This window comes from Capra hircus, chromosome 1 (assembly GCF_001704415.2).
Source record: "Capra hircus breed San Clemente chromosome 1, ASM170441v1, whole genome shotgun sequence".
Taxonomy (NCBI): Eukaryota; Metazoa; Chordata; class Mammalia; order Artiodactyla; family Bovidae; genus Capra; species Capra hircus.
In genome coordinates, this window is record NC_030808.1 from 27,814,397 (window position 1) to 27,833,970 (window position 19,574).

General features: G+C 36.9%; 1 protein-coding gene across 1 annotated transcript in view; it reads right to left on the reverse strand.

Annotated features, from left to right (window-relative positions):
* Positions 9,584 to 19,574, reverse strand: part of GBE1 (1,4-alpha-glucan branching enzyme 1) — a 310,726-nt gene continuing 300,735 nt past the window's right edge. The window contains exon 16 of the mRNA XM_018054118.1: positions 9,584 to 10,337. Within this exon, the coding sequence (XP_017909607.1) occupies positions 10,281 to 10,337 (57 nt within the window). The 3' untranslated portion in view covers positions 9,584 to 10,280. The remainder of the gene's footprint in view (positions 10,338 to 19,574) is intronic.

A 19,574-nucleotide genomic window follows, 5' to 3' on the forward strand; every position in this document is an offset into this window, starting at 1 on the left:
GTCAGGAAGATCCCCTGGAGAAGTAAGTGGCAACTCACTCCAGTATTCTTGACAGGGAAATCTTATGGACAGAGGAACCTCGTGGGCTATGGTCCATGGGGTCATAAAAGAATCAGACACGACTGAGAGACTTAACAATAACAACTTAGGTGTTAGAGTGAAGGTATTTTATAGATATGGTGGCTAACATCTCCAGATGGTCCTTGATTTAGGATGGTTTGACTTATATATATATATATTTTTTACTTTACAATGGTGTAAAAGCAATACACATTCAGTAGAAACTATACTTTAAATTTTGAATTTGATTGTTTCCTGGGCTAGTGATAAATGGGAAGAAACCCTCTCAGGATGCTGGATAGTGGCAGCAAGCTCAGTGCCCAGTCAGGAACATGATTAGGAGGGCAACCACTGACAAAGTTAGAATCATTCTTTCACTTTCAATACAGAATTCAATAGATTACCTGAGATAGTCCATACTTGATTATAAAACAGGTTTGGCGTTGGACAATTTTGCCCAACTGTTGTAATAGTAAGTGTTCTGAGCATTTTGAGGTAGGCTGGGTTAAGCTGTAATGTTAAGTTGGTTAGGTGTATTAAACACATTTCAACTTCCAATCTTTTTAACTTAAGATAGTTTTATTGGGATATAACTATGTTGTAAGTAGAGCAAAATTATTATAATGGTTGATTTTACAGATTACTCTAGATAATGTGAGTGGGGCCTCACCTGATCAGTTGAAATCCTTGGGAGCAAAACCAGGTTTTCCAGGGAAGGAATTTTGCTTCAAGATGGTAATATAAACTCTTATCTGAGTTTCAGGTTTGCTAGCCAGGTCTACAGATTGTGGACTTACCACTCCCCATAATCATGTGAGCCAATTCCTTAAAATAAATCTGTTTCTATTTGCATTATATATATTATGTAGAGATATGCACACATATAAAATCTTATATATACAATGATTTATATGTATAATCTCTTGATATATGATCTCCATATTATATGTATGTACACAATGTATATGTTTTATATTACACAGAGGATATGTATATACAACTCTTGATTTGTATGTGTATCTGTGTATGTGTGTGATTTTTTTTTATGGTTAGACTGGAGTTACAGGTCTGAGGATTGTATTTTTGCAATTCTCATCACTCTCAACATATCATACCAAGAGTGCACATTATCAGCATGACTTAACTGATGATGCAAGCCATGACCACCTGCTGAGGTAATTTCTCAGATTTTTCCACTGCAAAGTCCTTATTCCCTTTTACCTACTCTGCTCTTTAGAAGGTGGTCACAGAGTGCAGCCCACACTCAAGAGAGGGAATTAGGGGTAAAGAGAATTGAGTTCTCTACCTTCTTAAGAGGGAGTGTCTATGAAAACCTTCAGCATTCTCTTGGACAGGAGATTTGTCTCTTTTCACATTTACTTATTTACTCAATCATTTATATCAGTAAGAACTCATGGATATTTATTTTATGCTTTATGCAGGGACATATTATTTTGTTGCTCAGATTATTTCAGGTATGGCCATTGGTATGGCTATTTCAGATAAAGGCCATTAATCTTTCAGTTAATCCCTGTTTCCTTGACACACTCCATTCTTTTAATTTGAAGGCACCTCTCTACTCTCTAAACACTACCAGAAGCCCTGGACTTACCTTGTATATTCCCTGCCCTAGTCCTAGAATCAGCCATTTGTCCAAGTAGTCCTGGTTCATTCTTTTGGAGAATAACACTAGAAACCAAGATCCATAAGCTGGGTTCAAGCTCTTTTAAATTTTTGTTTCTATGTAACACATGACAAAAATAATTCCTGGAGCTTGAAAACTATCTTGCCACAAAGATCAGTTCAGTTCAGTTCAGTTGCTCAGTCATGTCCAACTCTTTGTGACCCCATGGACTGCAGCATGCCAAGCCTCCCTGCCCATCACCAACTCCCAGAGTTTACTCAAACTCATGTCCATTGAGTTGGTGATGCCATCCAACCATCTCATCCTCTGTCTTCTCCTTCTTCTCCTGCCTTCAATCTTTCCCAGCATCAGGGTCTTTTCAAATGAGTCAGTTCTTTGCATCAGGTGGCCAAAGTATTGGAGTTTCAGCTTCAGCATCAGTCCTTCCAATGAATATTTAGAACTGATTTCCTTTAGGATGGACTGGTTGGATCTCCTTGCAGTCCAAGGGACTCTCAAGAGTCTTCTCCAACACCACAGTTCAAAAACATCAATTCTTCCGCACTCAGCTTTCTTTATAGTCCAACTCTCACATCCATACATGACTACTGGAAAAACCGTAGTTTGACTAGACGGACCTTTGTTGGCAAAGTAATGTCTCTGCTTTTTAATACGCTGCCTAGGTTGTTCATAGCTTTTCTTCCAAGGAGCAAGTGTCTTTTAATTTCATAGCTGCAGTCACCATCTGCAGTGATTTTGGAGCCCCCCAAAATAAAATCTTACACTGTTTCCATTGCTTCCCCATCTATTTGCCATGAAGTGATGGGACCAGATGCCATGATCTTCGTTTTCTGAATGTTGAGCTTTAAGCCAACTTTTTCATTCTCCTCTTTCACTTTCATCAAGAGGCTCTTTAGTACTTCTTCACTTTCTGCCATAAGGGTGGTGTCATCTGCACATCTGAAGTTTATTGATATTTTTCTCACAAAGATAAAAAATTATTAAAAAATTATATGTCTTAATTGCTTCAAATGCTATCCCCTACCCCCACAGAAGATATTCAAATCCAACTAAAGGCAAACAAACAAGGGAATTCCCTAGTGTTCTAGTGGTTAGGACTCTGTACGTCCACTACTTGGGGCCTGGGTTTGATCCTTGGTTGGGGAACTAAGATCCCTTAGGAAACGTGGCCAAAAAAAGAAAAAGACAAGCAATATAAATGAGAGAGCCAATTTTTTATCCTTGATTCAGAGGTCATCTATGATCCGTGGTGGAAGTCAGCAGAGTGAGTTTGATGAGCATGAGCTTAGACCCAAATAAGGATAAAAATCATCATTTTTCAGAGTTCATGAGACTCAGTGATAATGTGTATCAAGTGTCAGCACAGGGCACAGCAACAAGAAAGCACTCAACACAATGAAGTTGTGAGCCAATGAAGTATGTCTTTAAAAAAATACCCCCTCCCCCCAAAAAAATACCCAGATAGGTAGATTTATCTAGATAGATATATCTGCTAGAATTAGTAAAATTAGGCACCCTATTGCTGTTTCTATATAGCTAAGTGATGCATACTTACCATAAGAAAGATTAAAGGGGATAGAGAGTGACTCTGTGTGTTAGTGTTGGGGGAGGGACCTCTATATCATATGATTGGTTTTAATCAATAGTTGACAACATGACTAGAGGGATCTGTGAAATGAAATTACATGCAGTGTTTTTCATTATTTATATTACTGGAGTGAATGGAAAGTGACACTACAAACTCAGTTAAAAAGAATCCCTAGTGGCTGTAAATAAAGAAGTAATAAAGATATTTCATTTCTGCCCTCCCCCCCTTTCTAGAGGAAAAATAAGTGACTTACAGCCAAATAGGCTGAGGTGAGAAATTCTCTAAAGAGATCAAAACATATATTGCATTTCACTGTAAGATTTGCAAACTTCTTCAAATCCAAATAAAATCACCTGGTCAGGTCGATGCTCTTAATATGACCAGAAAAATATCTAAAATTGGGTATCAGTATCATACACAGAGATCAAGTGATTCATTAGCTCAAGATAAATTTAAGAATCAGCGAACTCTCTTGAGTTTTCAGTTTACTTACATACTATATATGTATGTCTGTGCATATCCACACACCCATGTGTATGCTATAAATACATGTATATCAGAAGAGTTTATTCATACACTTACAGCTGTTTCCTGTTATTAACTTAGACAAGTATGCACAAATAATTCAAACACTTACCTCATTTAATTTATATCTTTTTGTGGCAAATTAATTTGGCATGATACCTATTTTGTTAGTTTTCTGCTTTGCATTGTCTTATTCTAAGTACCAGACAACTGTGGAAATTGCAGATCAATGGTTGATAACTTCCCCCTTTCTTCAAAAAATTGCTTTTAAATTGTGCAAATATTTACTGAATGAAGATGTATGCTTCTGATGACAGCACAGGCTTTCAATCCAAAAAACTGATGGGCCAAACTGGCTTTTAATTATGAGCCATCATTTGCAATTCTTTTTTAAAAGATAAATTTATTTTAATTAGAGGAAAATTCTTTACAAATTGTGATGGTTTTTGCCATACAACAATATGAATCAACTATAGGTATATATGTGTCTTCTCCATCCTAAACCCCCACCCACCTCCTTCCCCACCATATCCCTCCAGGTTGTCACGGAGCACCAGCTTTGTGTTCCCTGCATCGTACATCAAACTCCCACTGGCTGTCTGTTTTACATATGGTAACGTACATGTTTCGGTGCTATCCTCCCAAATCATCCACCCTCTCCCTCTCCTCTTGAGTCCAAAAGTCTGTTCTTTACGTCTGTGTCTCCTTTGCTGCCCTGCACACAGGATTGTAAGTACCATCATTCTAGATTCCATATATATGTGTTAATATACAGTCTTTGTCTTTCTCTTTCTGACTTACTTCACTCTGTATAATAGGCTCTAGGTTCATCCACCTCATTAAAACTGACCCCAATGCATTCCTTTTTATAGTTGAGTAATATTCCATCGTGTATACGTAGTGCAACTTCCTTACCCATTCCCCTGCCGATGGACATCTAAGCTGCTTCCATGTCCTAGATACTGTAAACAGTGCTGCGGTGAACACTGGGGTACACGTGTCTTTTCAATTCTGGTTTCCTCAGGGTATACGCCCCGTAGTGGCATTGCTGGGTTGTATGGTAGTTTTATTCATAGTTTTTAAAGGAATTTCCATATTATTCTCCATAGTGGTTCTATCAGTTCGCATTCTCACTAATAGTGTAAGAGGGATCCCTTTTCTCCACACTCTTGCCAGCATTTATTGTTTGTAGACTTTTTGATGATGGCCATTCTGACTGTTGTGAGATGATACTTCATTGTCTTTTTGATTTGCATTCCTATAATAATGAGCAATGTTGAGCATCTTTTCATGTGTTTCTTAGCCATCTATATGTCTTTGGAGAAATGTCTCTTTAGGTCTTCTGCCCACTTTTTGATTGGGTTGTTCATTTTTCTGATGTTGAGCTGCATAAGCTTGTATATATTGGAGATTAATTCTTTGTCAGTTGTTTCCTTTGCTATTATTTTCTCCTATCCTGAGGGCTGTCTTTTCAACTTGCTTGTGGTTTCCTTTGTTGTGCTAAAGCTTTTAAGTTTAATTAGGTCCCATTTATTTAGAGGGCTATCCAGGTGGCTCAGTGGTAAAGAATCCACCTGCCAATGCAGGAGATGCAGAATACGTGGGTTTGATCCCTGTCAGGAAGATCCCCTGGAGTAGGTAATCACAACCCAGTCCAATATTCTTGCCTGGAAAATCCCATGGGCAGAGGAGCCTGGTGGGCTACAGTCTATGGGGGTTGCAAAGCGTCAGACATGACTGAGTGACTGAATCTTACTTCCTGACTAGGTCCCATTTGTTTATTTTTGCTTTTATTTCTGTTACTCTGGGAGGTGGGTCATAGAAGATCTTGCTGTGATTTATGTCAGTGTTCTGCCTATGTTTTCCTCTAAGAGCTTTATAGTTTCTGGTCTTACATTTAGGTCTGTGATCCATTTGAATTTATCTTTGTGTTTGGTGTTAGGAAAAACTTTGGGAGACGGGGAACAGGGAGGCGGGATGCGCTGCAGTCCATGGGGTCACAAAGAGTTGGACATGACTAAGTGTCTGAACAACAACATGGTGTTAGGAAGTGTTCTGATTTCATTCTTTTACATGTAGTTGCAGTTCGTAAGCTTCCTCTGTCATTTATTTGTCCTGCCAGCAGGGTATGCTGGACTGTGAGCAGAAGGGGAAGAGGGAAAGAAATAGAGACCTTGACACCTGGTTGCTGCAACTCACTGGAGGCTGTGGCTGTTCCACTTTGTGTTCAGTGTATCCTGACCTACTGTTGCCATTAAGAGGTCGCTAACTCATTCATAAAGCTGGCTTACCTAAGAGTCTGAGTAGCTGACATACTAAGAGGGCAGTAGCTTAACAGCACCAAAAGGAATTCACTGTGACCTCCTAGTGCCTTCAGAGAAAAAGCTAAAATAAGCAAATAAAAGCAGTTGTGGGGGAAGATTGATACTTTGGTCATCTGCACGAGTGGAGGAAATGCAAAATCCCCTCCTCTGTAAAGCAGCCTGCACCCCGTGCCTGGAAGAATGTGGATAACAGTGCAGAAGCCTTGAAGGACAGACAAGCAGCATGTGACAGTAACAGTGTGTTCCCGGGGACAAAAAAACTTGGCATATGTCTCCAAATGCTGACTCACCATCCGTGCAGTTACTGATCAAACACTAGCTCTTTATAAAACCAGTGATGATGCTTTTCCCCTCACTTTTACTTAATTGTCTTAAGACCCTGGTAAAGTCCCTGAGTGCTTTCTAAAATGAGACACTGGGAATTAAGAGTAAAAACTGGAACTCAGGTCTTCTAAACATTATATCACTTCTTTTAAAGCATTTTTCAGGTTTCTAGATGAAACAGTCTGTGCAAGCATACATGAGGGTCAAATATCTCTCTCTGATCCAGCAGAAATGACAAGAAAAACTGTTAAGTAATAAGTAAACTTTTTTGAAATACTTGCCCTTTGGTATAAGTAGAACTATCACAGAATCCCCCTTTGCTCACATAAACAAACAGCACATTCTCTGCACAATTTTTGCCAATAGTTAAAATATAGATGTAATGTTTTAAATTATGGAGACAAAAACACTTATAACTACTGTAATCTTAACGATTCCTCACACTACCAATTAAGAAATTCTGCCCTAAAGTATGAATGTTTCTCTGCAATTCTCTACAAATCACCACTAATAAGATAATAGAGCAGAAAAATTAGTAGGGAGTTCATTTGATTTTTTTCCCCCTGAAGGCTGGCTTTAGTGGGAGCATTTATCTACATTTCAATTCTCACGCATTGTGAATGATAAATGAACTCTACTGCATAAAGGACATGACATTGCTGTGCCTTAGATTTCTATTTTCTTTCATCAGAATATCCCACCTAGCAAAATTCATAGCTCAGTGCTTGTCTCTCTATAAGGAATATGTAGATTAGTGAAACCCCAACCCTCTAAAGAACCCTAGTTCAGGACATGAGTCAAAACAAGCAAAAAGAAATAGTCTGAGAGGTGTAAGGCCAGGCAGTCAGCTGCCTCCTTGTTTTGCTTTCTATCAGGCATGTCTGCTCTGCTTCATTCTAAACAGGAAGAGCAATAGGAAACCTATTTTATAATGCTTTCATCACCTGATTCAATGGCTGCAGGACCAGAGACAGTGAAGAGATATTTGCCCTGAAGCTGCAAGCAGAACACCAGAGGAAAACACATTACCCTTCATCGCTTCCCCCAGATCTGTCTGCACTCTCTCCTGTATTATTTGAAGAATAGGTTCCTTATCCAGACAGCCTCCTGTATGATCCCGCATAGCAATGGCTATAACCCTGATGGGTGACAAATGTTGAATTGATATTGCTAAGGGGAGTCTGGAGTCAGAGGAAGAAAATACATGCATTCTTTTACAGTTGCTATGAGAAAAGTCAATTTGTTGTCATTGGTTATTTTTTGATCTTGAGGAACATGGTGGCTAAATCCCTCATTTTATGTTAGAGATGAATACATCAGCTAAGAACAGGGCAAAGCGAGAAACATCAAAGGTACAGAAAAGAAAATGTGAAATAAGTTGACCCTCAGAGTTCAAATGGTATAAAGGCAGAAACATTCTAGCAAAAATGTTTACAGTTCAAGTTTTGATGATTAAACACGATGACACTTTCTAGTATTAAGCTAAAACATCAAGCATTATTAGCATGATGGGTAAATTCTATTTTTGATAATAAAGCAATTCCTAATACTTTCTTGCTAATATTAAAAAGTGATGGAAATAAGTCTGTAGTCATCTGTTTTCTAGAACATAAAAAATTTAAACAGCAAAAATACTTACCCTAAAAAAAGTCAATGAAGCTAGATCACTTTTGATGTTGGTAACAAACACAACAGAGAAGAAAACATTATTATAGGGCACACAGAATAAAATTTTGCATCTATCTGTTGTGATTATTGAAAATGTTTAACCAAAAAAAAGAAAAAATATTCTCACCAGAATACATGGTGATGAGAATGTTACTGATACAAAAATGGAGATGTAAAGTGAAGTTTACTGCAAATATTAAAATGTTCTGTAAAGGCTGTTTGCTATGACAGGTAGAGGAAAAAACTCCAAACACATTCTATTTTGGACTCAATATTTTATTTATTTGCATATATTTTTATTTTTCACACCTAGCAATATCTATTTATCATCCTTCTTGTGGGGAAAAACTTGACAAAGGCAATTAACTTGCATTATATCAGGTATAAATTTGAACTTTACACTGTGAATTCTAAAGACCATATTAGTAAGGTCAATCAACATAATGAAAATATAGCATATAACTGCACTGGTCTTTATGATTTTCCACAGAGGTAGAAGGGGGGGGGGCGGAAAACAAGTTTTAGGTGTGAAGTAACTCCTTATCATTTTTTAAAGACCATGATAGAAAATTAGCATATATCTTTATACATAAGAAATATAAAGAAAGGTAAGAAATTATAAGCTAGAACACAAAACATCAGGGTTGTACATTATGTTATTATCAGTAACAGGCCTGGTACAAGATCATGGCAGCACTAAGATGTTAATAACATATCTGAAAGGGGAAAAGCATTTACAGAAGGCTTTCTTTCAGTTGTTTTCTAGGGTGTATCACCATCAGCTGGCTTCACTGTCAGGAAATCAAACTATTGCTCTACTTTGAAATTAAAGCAAATTACACATGTCAGACCTAGATTTAAGGTTTTACTCAAATGATAAAGAAGATGGTTAAGACACAGGTTTAGCTATAAAAGGAAGTCTCTTTTGCTAGTCTCTTCCATTACTAAACCAGTTTTTAAGAGACTTTCATGTACTCCTTATTAGTCATGATAATCAGGCTAAAAACAAAGAAGCAGTCAGTATTAATGTAAAGGAAAATACTAAACCTTTAAAAAGGTGACAAATACTTTATGTCTCATAAGTACATCATAATTTCTCAGTTACAAATGGATTACATATCAGTGATTACACATTTGTGGCCTGCTATTTAATAAACTAAGGGGCAATTTCATGATGGAATATCTCACTATTAACTGTCAAAGCAGTTAAGTCAGCTTCTAAAAGTGTTCAGGTTTAGAGTTGGAGAGGAGCTTAGATATCTGAGTTGGTTGGTATAATTTCAAGTTACAATAGTACCTAAAGAAAAAAAAAGTATTAACTCCCACACTTAGTCCATCATGCATATGTGCATAAGTGTGGGGAAGATCTCAGAGCTGAGATAGGCATTTAAATTTCACTCTATAAAAATTACATAACATCACAGTAAAATAAACATTAGCAGAGACAACTGTGCAATATTTTTTTATTGGTTGAAAGTAAAAGATGTTTTCTGAAATGTTACAATTAGCAGGTCAAGCCTTCAGAAATGAAGATACTAGCATCTACCAAGATATTAAATGAAATAGAGACCACAAGGTAAAACTTATGCAGAATAAGGCATGGATGGGTTCATAGGCAACAACTTTTATATTTGACACAATTCTTTGTTTTATAGTATTACTATATATTTATTACAGTATTTCTAAACACATTTTGAAAAGGAAAGTAACAATCTCTAGTGTCTTGTAATTTAGACCCAGAGATACCAGAACAAATTAAAGTCACCAAATATTTGCCTTAAAAAAATACTGTATTCATTCAACAGAAATAATCAAACATGGACACATGATTCAAATTTGAACTTAAAAGGATTAAATAATTGGGCTGTAAGGCAAAATTCTTTAAAGACATGATATACAACACTTCAAGGATTCTAGCTGGACAATGTAGTCTAGGATAGCTAAAATTTCAAAAGTATGTCCCCTTCTACTCTTTAAAGAATAAAGTTTGACATTCATTTTCATAAACCAATACTGACTTTCAGACATTGGACATTTCAGCTAGACAAATATATTTTGAAAAGCTTACACATTACAAGTTCTGGGACAGTGAGCGTGGGAAAACAAAGCTCAGGTCTTCCTCTGTGGGAGCTGAAATCAGATCTCCTCAGTTGGGCAGGTCCACATTGCGAAGGATGAGGGCCACTCGGTTTGGAATGTACACCTAAATCAACACAGCCGTGTCAGTGCATTTGAAAGAAACACTGGGCTTGATATCGTATCAAAGCACGATGCAGTCCGCTATTGCGTAAATTTACAATTCTACTGGCTCTGAGGAGGCTCTATTCGACAGTTCTGGCATTAAGACGCCTTTAAAACGATCACCGCTAGAGGGCTCCATACGCTTTACAATACCGATGCTCCCCAGACACAAAGGACAGAAATAGCCTTGGCGGCTCTGGTTCCGAACTAACAGGTGGGGAAGGCAGGCTGCCCTCCAGTTCACAACTGGAGGTAAATAAAAGTCACATACAAAAGACTGGTCAAGTCAGGACACTTATTATCGTTCTGGTTTGTGTTTCTCCTGTCATTTTGGGAACAAAACCTTAACAGTAATAGTATAAGGTTTATCATATGTGTATTTTAGTCCCTGCCCCAATTTAAATCAGTCAAGAGGCTTGCCACTGATTGCAGGTGCAATCCACTTCTTTGCATGCCCTGCAGAGTCCTGATTCAGCTCCTTCTTGAATATGTGCAACTCCCCTCTCAGATATGCTTTCACTTATCCCTTCTCCCTTTACCAGCTCTGGCCACAGAGCCTTGCGGGTCCTTGAACACACCATGTCCTTCCCCTCCTTCCTCGAGATCTTGGCCTCTGCCTGGTCCCCTGTTCAGAACACTCTTTCCTGGGCTAGTTCCCTATCTCTTCAGTTCAGTTCAGTTCAGTCGCTCAGTCGTGTCCGACTCTTTGCGACCCCGTGAATCGCAGCACGCCAGGCCTCCCTGTCTATCACCAACTCCCAGAGTTCACTCAGACTCATGTCCATCGAGTCAGTGATGCCATCCAGCCATCTCATCCTCTGTTGTCCCCTTTCTCCTCCTGCCCCCAATCCCTCCCAGCATCAGAGTCTTTTCCAATGAGTCAACTCTTCACATGAGGTGGCCAAAGTACTGGAGTTTCAGCTTTAGTATCATTCCTTCCAAAGAAATCCCAGGGTTGATCTCCTTCAGAATGGACTGGTTGGATCTCCTTGCAGTCCAAGGGACTCTCAAGAGTCTTCTCCAACACCACAGTTCAGAAACATCAATTCATCGGTGCTAGCTTTCTTCATAGTCCAACTCTCACATCCATACATGATCACTGGAAAAACCATAGCCTTGACTAGACGGACCTTTGTTGGCAAAGTAACGTCTCTGCTTTTCAATATGCTATCTAGGTTGGTCATAACTTTTCTTCCAAGGAGTAAGCGTCTTTTAATTTCATGGCTGCAATCACTATCTGCAGTGATTTTGGAGCCCCCAAAAATAAAGTCTGACACTGTTTCCCCATCTATTTCCCATGAAATGATGGGGCCGGATGCCATGATCTTTGTTTTCTGAATGTTGACCTTTAAGCCAACTTTTTCACTCTCCTCTTTCACTTTCATCAAGAAGCTTTTTAATTCCTCTTCACTTTATGCCATAAGGGTGGTATCATCTGCATATCTGAGGTTATTGATATTTCTCTTAGATCTTGAAAAATCCCAACTCCATGGAGAGGTGTTCTTTGACAGCTCTAGCTCTGATGGTGTCTCCATTTCATTTTCTATCACAGCACCATTTTCCTTTCTATCTGAACATTTAACACAATTTGTAATTTTTTTTTTCAAGTTTATGATCAACCCTTCCCACTAGACTATTAGGTTTACCAGGGCAGAGGCCATATGTCTTCGTATTTCTAACTTTTAGTAGGTGCCAGTGGATAAAGCAGGTGCCAGTGATGACTAAATAAAAGAATGAATAAGGGAAGAAGTAATTGTGGGATCAATATGTGTATATTTCACAAGATATTCTTTAATATATTTGCATCTAAAATAGTTTTTATAAAACTGAGAAGTGATTTGAACTGCTTGATGCTTAACTGTGTGCTATTTTACACATAAGGGATTCATTACTATTAACAAAGCAGACAGTAAAAATAATATTACATATTATTGTCATCATTGTGAGAGTATGTCCCCATTTCTGAATTTGTGAATAAAGCACAATTTTCAGTTACTTTAACTGAAAACTTGACCAATGGTTTAAAAGAAAAAAGAGAAAGGCTTTTATAGTTTAGAACTAGAATGAAAGATGAAAAAAAACAAACAAACAGAGGTTTAGGGAAAAAAATTTAAAAAACAGAACAGCTGATTTTCACTGACTGAGACCACTGTATGTCCAGTGTATCTCAAGTCAGCAAACGAACACAGTTTTCCCACAAGGTTGCTGTGATAAAGACATCTTACAGCTGTTTTTAAAAAATCAGATACACCAATACAGTTAATTTTGAACATTAATGATTAAAGCAATTTTTAAATGATGGAATTTTGAAAAATTTATATTATAAATGCAATAACTAGAGAACGGTTTTTCTAATCTTGAATTAAAAGTAACAGTGGCTTAGCACTGCCATCTGAGAAAAATGTCACACAAGCTAACAGTTTCCTGGGTTACTCACTGTCTCAGACTGGTATGCAATCCAGTACTTAACTTCCAAAAGATAAATATTATGTCCTTCTGTTCATTAAGTGTGGGGAACTGTGTATTTCAATATCATAATGTTTCCCTACAATTTACACATTGTTTTTAATGTCATATAGCTTTTAAACCACATCATGTTTTAATGGTTAATATCTCTTCCATTCAATATTTTTTCCTTGACAGTGATAGGTAAGTTGTTATAAGACTGGCTCAACAAAAGAAAGCCGGAGCTACCCATGAACAAAGGCAGGACTATACCCAGGGGTCCAGACAGATCAAGTGCAAACTATGTGCTATTTCCACAATGATGCTACAGTCTAAAGCAACACAGACCAAAGCCAGAGAGGAGAAATCAGAGAAATCAACAGTCAGATTTAGTCAATTCCAAGTCTTCTCAAAACAGGCATGAATCAAGAGAGAGCAGTTCTGGGACTTCCCTGGCATTTCAGTGGTTAAGACTTGGTGCTGCCAATACACGGGGTGTAGGTTTGATCCCTGGTTGTATAACTAAGATGCCACATGTCACAGTCAAAAATTTTAAAAAAGAGAGAGATACCTGTTCTGCCTGACTCCTATCTGTTTAGTTTAGGGAATCATAGTAACTAGGTGTAAGTAATCAGTGGGACAGCGGGTTATAATCAGAATGGTTCTGAATTGTTCTATTCAGTTCAGTTCAGTTGCTCAGTCGTGTTCAACCCTTGTTCTAGTAAGACCATTCTAAAACTGAAGACTGATCTAAATGTCTCAGTAGCATGGGAAACTGAAGAAAAGGATTTCAATTCTGTTTACCTTAAAAATAGTTCTAAGGTATCTTTGACCCTATCTGCAGATAAAGAGATTCTGATTGGCCCAAGTCTCCTGAGAAAGAAGCGGTAAAGCATGTGTCAGGCCCAGGACAAGGAGAGGCAGGCCCCTGCTCAGTGTGGCACAGCGATATACCAGGACGCTGCCTCAGTCTCGTTCTGGATATTACGCAGTTTCGGTATCTACCCTGATTTTATTACCTCATACTGATTTAATTAATGAAATATGAATAACTATAAGCTGATAATTTAGAAGCAATCTTACTCTCTGTGATCTCTGGTATTTTAGCTAGCCCAAATTTAAGAGTAAAACAAAGAGGGTGATGTAAGAACTTCAAGGTTTGCAATAAATGCACTGAATTTCCTCTTTTGGCATTTAATTGTTAAAAAATGCTCTAAGAATTCTCTCTAAATGATGCTGGCCATTTTACATAAGGACCTTTATGATGCCGATTCCAGTCACACTTCGAGGTCGCTTAATACTATCTGCTTAAAAACCATTGGTTGACAATTGTACAATATCATTAACAGGAATATCGTATAATTATACTTTTTCACTGCAGTGTTAATTACCAGAATATGCTCATGTTGCTTCAGAGCCCTTGCAGTATAGGCAACATGAAAAAATTTCCCCAAGCAACAGATTTTTTTTTTTTAAACTATGGCTATTTATGAATTTTGGAGTTTTCTTCTTTATTAAGGTTCTGCATATATAAATCAATGTTCTTAGTAGTTAGGAAATGACTACCAATTATACTAAAAGACTTAAGATAATTAGAGCTAATTCTTATGATGAGACAATTACAGACATAAACAATTTGGGGCTCTATAATTTAGTGTTAAGTATTGGCTTCTGTAAATCTCAATTTACAATTTTAATTCTATAAATAGTTTTATTCCGATGGCAAAAGAAATATGAACGTATTTTAAGTAGATTTAAATATAACTGCTTATATTTAAATATGAATATCTCATATTTAAGCTTTATGTATACAGAAACCATTTAGTATACACATCACAGATAGTATATGCTGATAAACATATTCACCATGCCCATTTACTAGTCACTAAGCCATGAACATTTTGGAGCTAGGATCACATTAAGAACATATGAGACAGTGTAATGTAAAGTCATGAATTTTATTTTTTTCTAGCTGTCTTTGTACTCTGTTCTTCACAAGGAATCAGAATTCCACAGCGCAATCCGGTTCATTTATTAAGAGAGTCAAAATGCATCCCACCTACCCAGTTATTTTGACTACATAATGACTTAATCACTACACCAACTATTACTATGGAATAAAAAAAAAAAAACTGATCATACAATGATCTACTATATTATGCCATCTAAGCAAAATATTGGAGAAGGCAATGGCAGCCCACTCCAGTACTCTTGCCTGGAAAATCCCATGGATGAAGGAGCCTGGTAGGCTGCAGTCCATGGGGTCGCTACTAGTTGGACACGACTGAACGACTTCACTTTCACTTTTCACTTTCCTGCATTGGAGAAGGAAATGGCAACCCACTCCAGTGTTTCTGCCTGGAGAATCCCAGGGACAGGGGAGCCTGGTGGGCTGCCGTCTATGGGGTCGCACAGAGTCGGACACGACTGAAGTGACTTAGCAGCAGCAGCAGCAAGCAAAGTATTATGTTGTTCTCGGGTCAAAATTGATTTACAAATATTAATTACATGGTTTTTGAAAACAGGTTTTCAAAAATTTGGAAACAGCAAACAATAATAATTTTCAATAAAAATACTTAAAAGGCAAATTTTAAAATGTTCTTATAAATTGTATAATTTAGCAACTGTATAAATCATAGTGAAAACAGCATTTCTTGAAAAGGGCATTAGATCTTAACAATCTACATATATGTTTATCACAAATTATTTTGAAAAATAAGGATGACGTAAAATAATTTTAATTTTCACATATATCCTTTAATTTATGAAGTATTTTCTAAGGAAAAAACTTATTATAATTCATTATTTTGCATTAGGCTTAAGAGAAAAGTGATCTAGTAAATATTTCTATGTAGAAATATATATTTAGAAATATGAAAAAGAGAAAACTTTATGAATTCAAATTGATTTGTTTAAAACAAACTAAACATTTTCATAATTCTTGGTAGAGCAAAAAAACATTTCTCAACTTAATTTATATTTTCAATGCCTACAACTGAGGGACAATAAAAAAGATACATATATGTCAAACACCCTATTTAAACTAAAAGTCTACCTTAGAATCACCAAATTTAGAATGGAAGTAAACAGATCTATTTCTTAAGATTAAGGAGATTTACTGGCAAAGTAATAGATGCTAAAACTATTGCTTTATTCACATTTCACCATTAAGACTACTTAAGTTATTGTAAAGCAATCTAATTTATTTCAGGTTCAATCATCTCTGTTCTTTCATTTGTGCTCTGGAGTTTGAATTTATGAATCAGAAAAGAAAATGAAAGCACCCCAGCCCCTCCTGGTGTACTGATGAAGTTACAGGTTAAATATAAGTTCCTATATCAGAAGCTAAAATGTAGAGAAATCATTATGCTAAAATGGAGTTTCCAAAAACTGCCAGGAAAGCAGAATGGAAAAGTTCTGCCTTACAGCTTCCTGGCATTTGTGAGACACTCCAACCTTAGCATATACATTTCAGCAGCAGTGCACAGGCAGTCCTCCTCTGGTTTCACAGTTTTAACTGATGGAGCACATCAAGAAGATGCCGGGGTGGTACCTGCTGAAGCTGCAGCACGTATGGCTATTTTAAGATTCCTTTGAGTTCTGTTTGTTGCTATCTTTGAAAACATATTTGACACTTATTCAGCAGATCCTTTGGATTACTGAGCTTGCAAATTAAGCTTTGGCAAATACAGTGTGCTAGTTGTGATGGACAGAAATTTCCTGGAAAAGTTACATTTTTGTCTCCCCTTCCCTCTTTATTCTAGGTATGTGGGAGGCAGAAGGCAGGTCAAATGAGACCTAAAACCTGACTGGATCCCAGCACATTACTGATCAGTTCAATAAACAGTTCCGTTATAATGAGGCATTCTTATACTGGGTGTATATTTGAATGTTGAAAAGATAACTCAGGTAAGAAGGAATTTGTTTTATTGGATTCTCTGGTCTGCTAGGGCTCCCTTATTTTATAAAAAATTATTACACTGTATTAATATAAATTATTCAAAAGTCACAGTACCATAATGAATAGTATGACTATTTTACGTACCCACATCTTGCTTAAGAAATCATCCCTAACCACCAACCGTTTTTTAAAAAATTGTAGTGCAGTTAATTTACCGGCTGCCTTATTTTTTACCTTAAAACCCATGATCATTTCATTTGGAATCTAAAGACTTATTTAAAATGAGTTATTCCTAAAGCACCTGTAGTCATCAAAAACAAGATGCTGCTGCTGGGAAGACAGAACCAATATTTACCTCCTGACCCAGTGGGATCAGAATTCTATTACAGGTAGTAGTTAAGTTCTGCTCTATTTCTCAAATGCTTGCACGGCTGTATCTCTCTACCTGTTATGGAGACTTATGTGACATTCTCCATTCCATCAGCTCATTTAGAACTGCACAGTCCATATTTGCAAGATCAATTTAATTAGTGCTTGAAAAGTAATCTCCTGTCTGTGGCTGCCACTGGTTACTTGGCTTGTTTTAATTATGACAGAATATCTTTGCCCTCAAAAAATCAAAAAGATGTCAAGATATTTTCTGCCCAGCCTCAAAGATTGCAAGCCCTCGCCTAAGATGATAATTTCTCCAAAGTTGGGAGAATGTCCTCAAAGCATCTAGTGTCTTGGCACGCTTAGAATACCTAAATAAATATTGAACAGCCATGACAATAATAATTTTTAAATATATGTACAGCAGCATTTTGCAGTTTCTGCAAAACTTGGCTGTGTTAATGAATTTATACCTAAGAATCTCTTGCTGTAGGCAGGATACTATTATTAATCCTCACTATACAGACAGGCAAACTCAGGCACAAAAAGGTCAAATTACTCAAGTTCTCATAGCTGGTATCCATTAATGGCAGACTGGTGACTTAACCCCAAGTCCCCTGCCATGACATTTTGTGATCTTTTCCCTGTATTACCAGGCTTCCTTCACCAACATAAACCTCTTTGGCTACTTGAACGTTTAGGAAAGTAACATATGTAACATATTTGCTGGCTGAAATTTCAAATTCCTTTCAGTCTACATCAATGGATCAAGTTTGGCTTTATCACAATTGGGTGTTGCTTCTCCATGACCCCTCTTTATGAGCTCGGTCACCTTCCCTAACCCCTCAGGGATCTCTAACTCTTCGGTTATTTCAGAGCTTTAAGATCATTTTCTCATTCATTTCAGAAACTATTTTTATCAGTCTTATTTTTCATGTCAAAACTGAATGTTCTGACAACCACAGCAAGCATTCTGTGAAGAAAGAACCTGCTAGCACCTGTGAGCCCTCCCTCTTGAAAATACATATGAATTTGTATTTCCATCTAAAGCCAAATCAACATCATCATCAATACTACCACCCTACACATACACTGAGGGTAACACCTAGGTCTCCGAAGGCTACTGGCTTTGCTCAGAGCTGATAATCAACAATTTAATCGTATTCATCTCTGTTCTTTTATTTTATGCTGCTGTCTTTGACATATATAATAGCAGTTTACAAAGTAAGGTGCTGTCACCATCCTTGGAGGTGGGAATATAGTAGCAAAAGCGGGGAGCAAGGGGTATCATATGGATTCTCATGTTTGATATTTATCTAACTTTTTTTTTAAATGAGAGAATTAAACAGCAGTGATACAACTGTACATTATGGGATACACCTTGGCCTTACATACATGAAACAAATCTTAATCCAAGTCCTCTCCTTGTGAAACAAGCAAACAAAAAACTGCAGCGCTGAGACAGACAGGTAGAAGAAGAGGGATGAGAAAGAAGGAGAGACAGAGATACTTGACTAGTCACGAAAAGCAAAACAGATATAATGCAGATGTGGACTTGGCCATAAATGAAGAATTTCTCCACCTATGCAGAATCTACATTACAATTTTTTAATTGAAATATAGTTTCAGGTGTACGGCACGATTCAGATTTTTTTATACATTATACTCCATTCGTAGTTATTATAAAATATTGGCTATATTTTCTGTGCTGTACAATATATCTGTGCAGCCTATTTACTTCATAAATAGTACTTTGTACTTCTTAATCCCTAACCCTCTTCTGTTGCTACCCCTTCCTTATCCCCACTGGTAACTACTAGTTTATTCTTTATATCTGTGACTCTATTTCTGTTTTGTTATATTCGCTTGTTTATTTTTTAGATTCCACATATAAGTGATCACAAATAGTATCTATCTTTCTCTGACTTCTTTCATTAAGCATAATACCCTCCAGATCCATCCATATTGTTGTAAATGGCAAAATTTTAGTCTACATTTTAAAAAGAAATTCAATTTAGTAGTATCCTGTCATTGTGTCAACCTCACAAAGTAAAGTTTAGTTAATATAAAACAACACTCTCCTCCGTAATACAAAGAAACCAGAGAATTTTATAACTAGAATGAATTGGCAGTCTTTAATGACTACATGAAAGAAAAAAAAAGGTATATACAGATTTTTAAGATGTTTAAAATGAAACTTTATTTGATAGTCCATAACACAGAAAGCTGCAAGAACAGAAGAAAAGTAAATTGTTGTAGAAAAGTTAGAAATATAATAGAAAGAAAGCTAAAACCTGCCTTCCTCTTATGTCTTGAGAAATAATTTTTAATCCTATTAATATTCAAATTTCCCCCATTGTCTGCTAAATACCCTTTATTACTTGTTTTTAATAAATAATAAAGTGAGTGAGTCCAGCACCACACATTGCATCTGCTTTCTTAGTGCGATCACTACCCCTTCCCTACTCCCTGCCTTGTTTC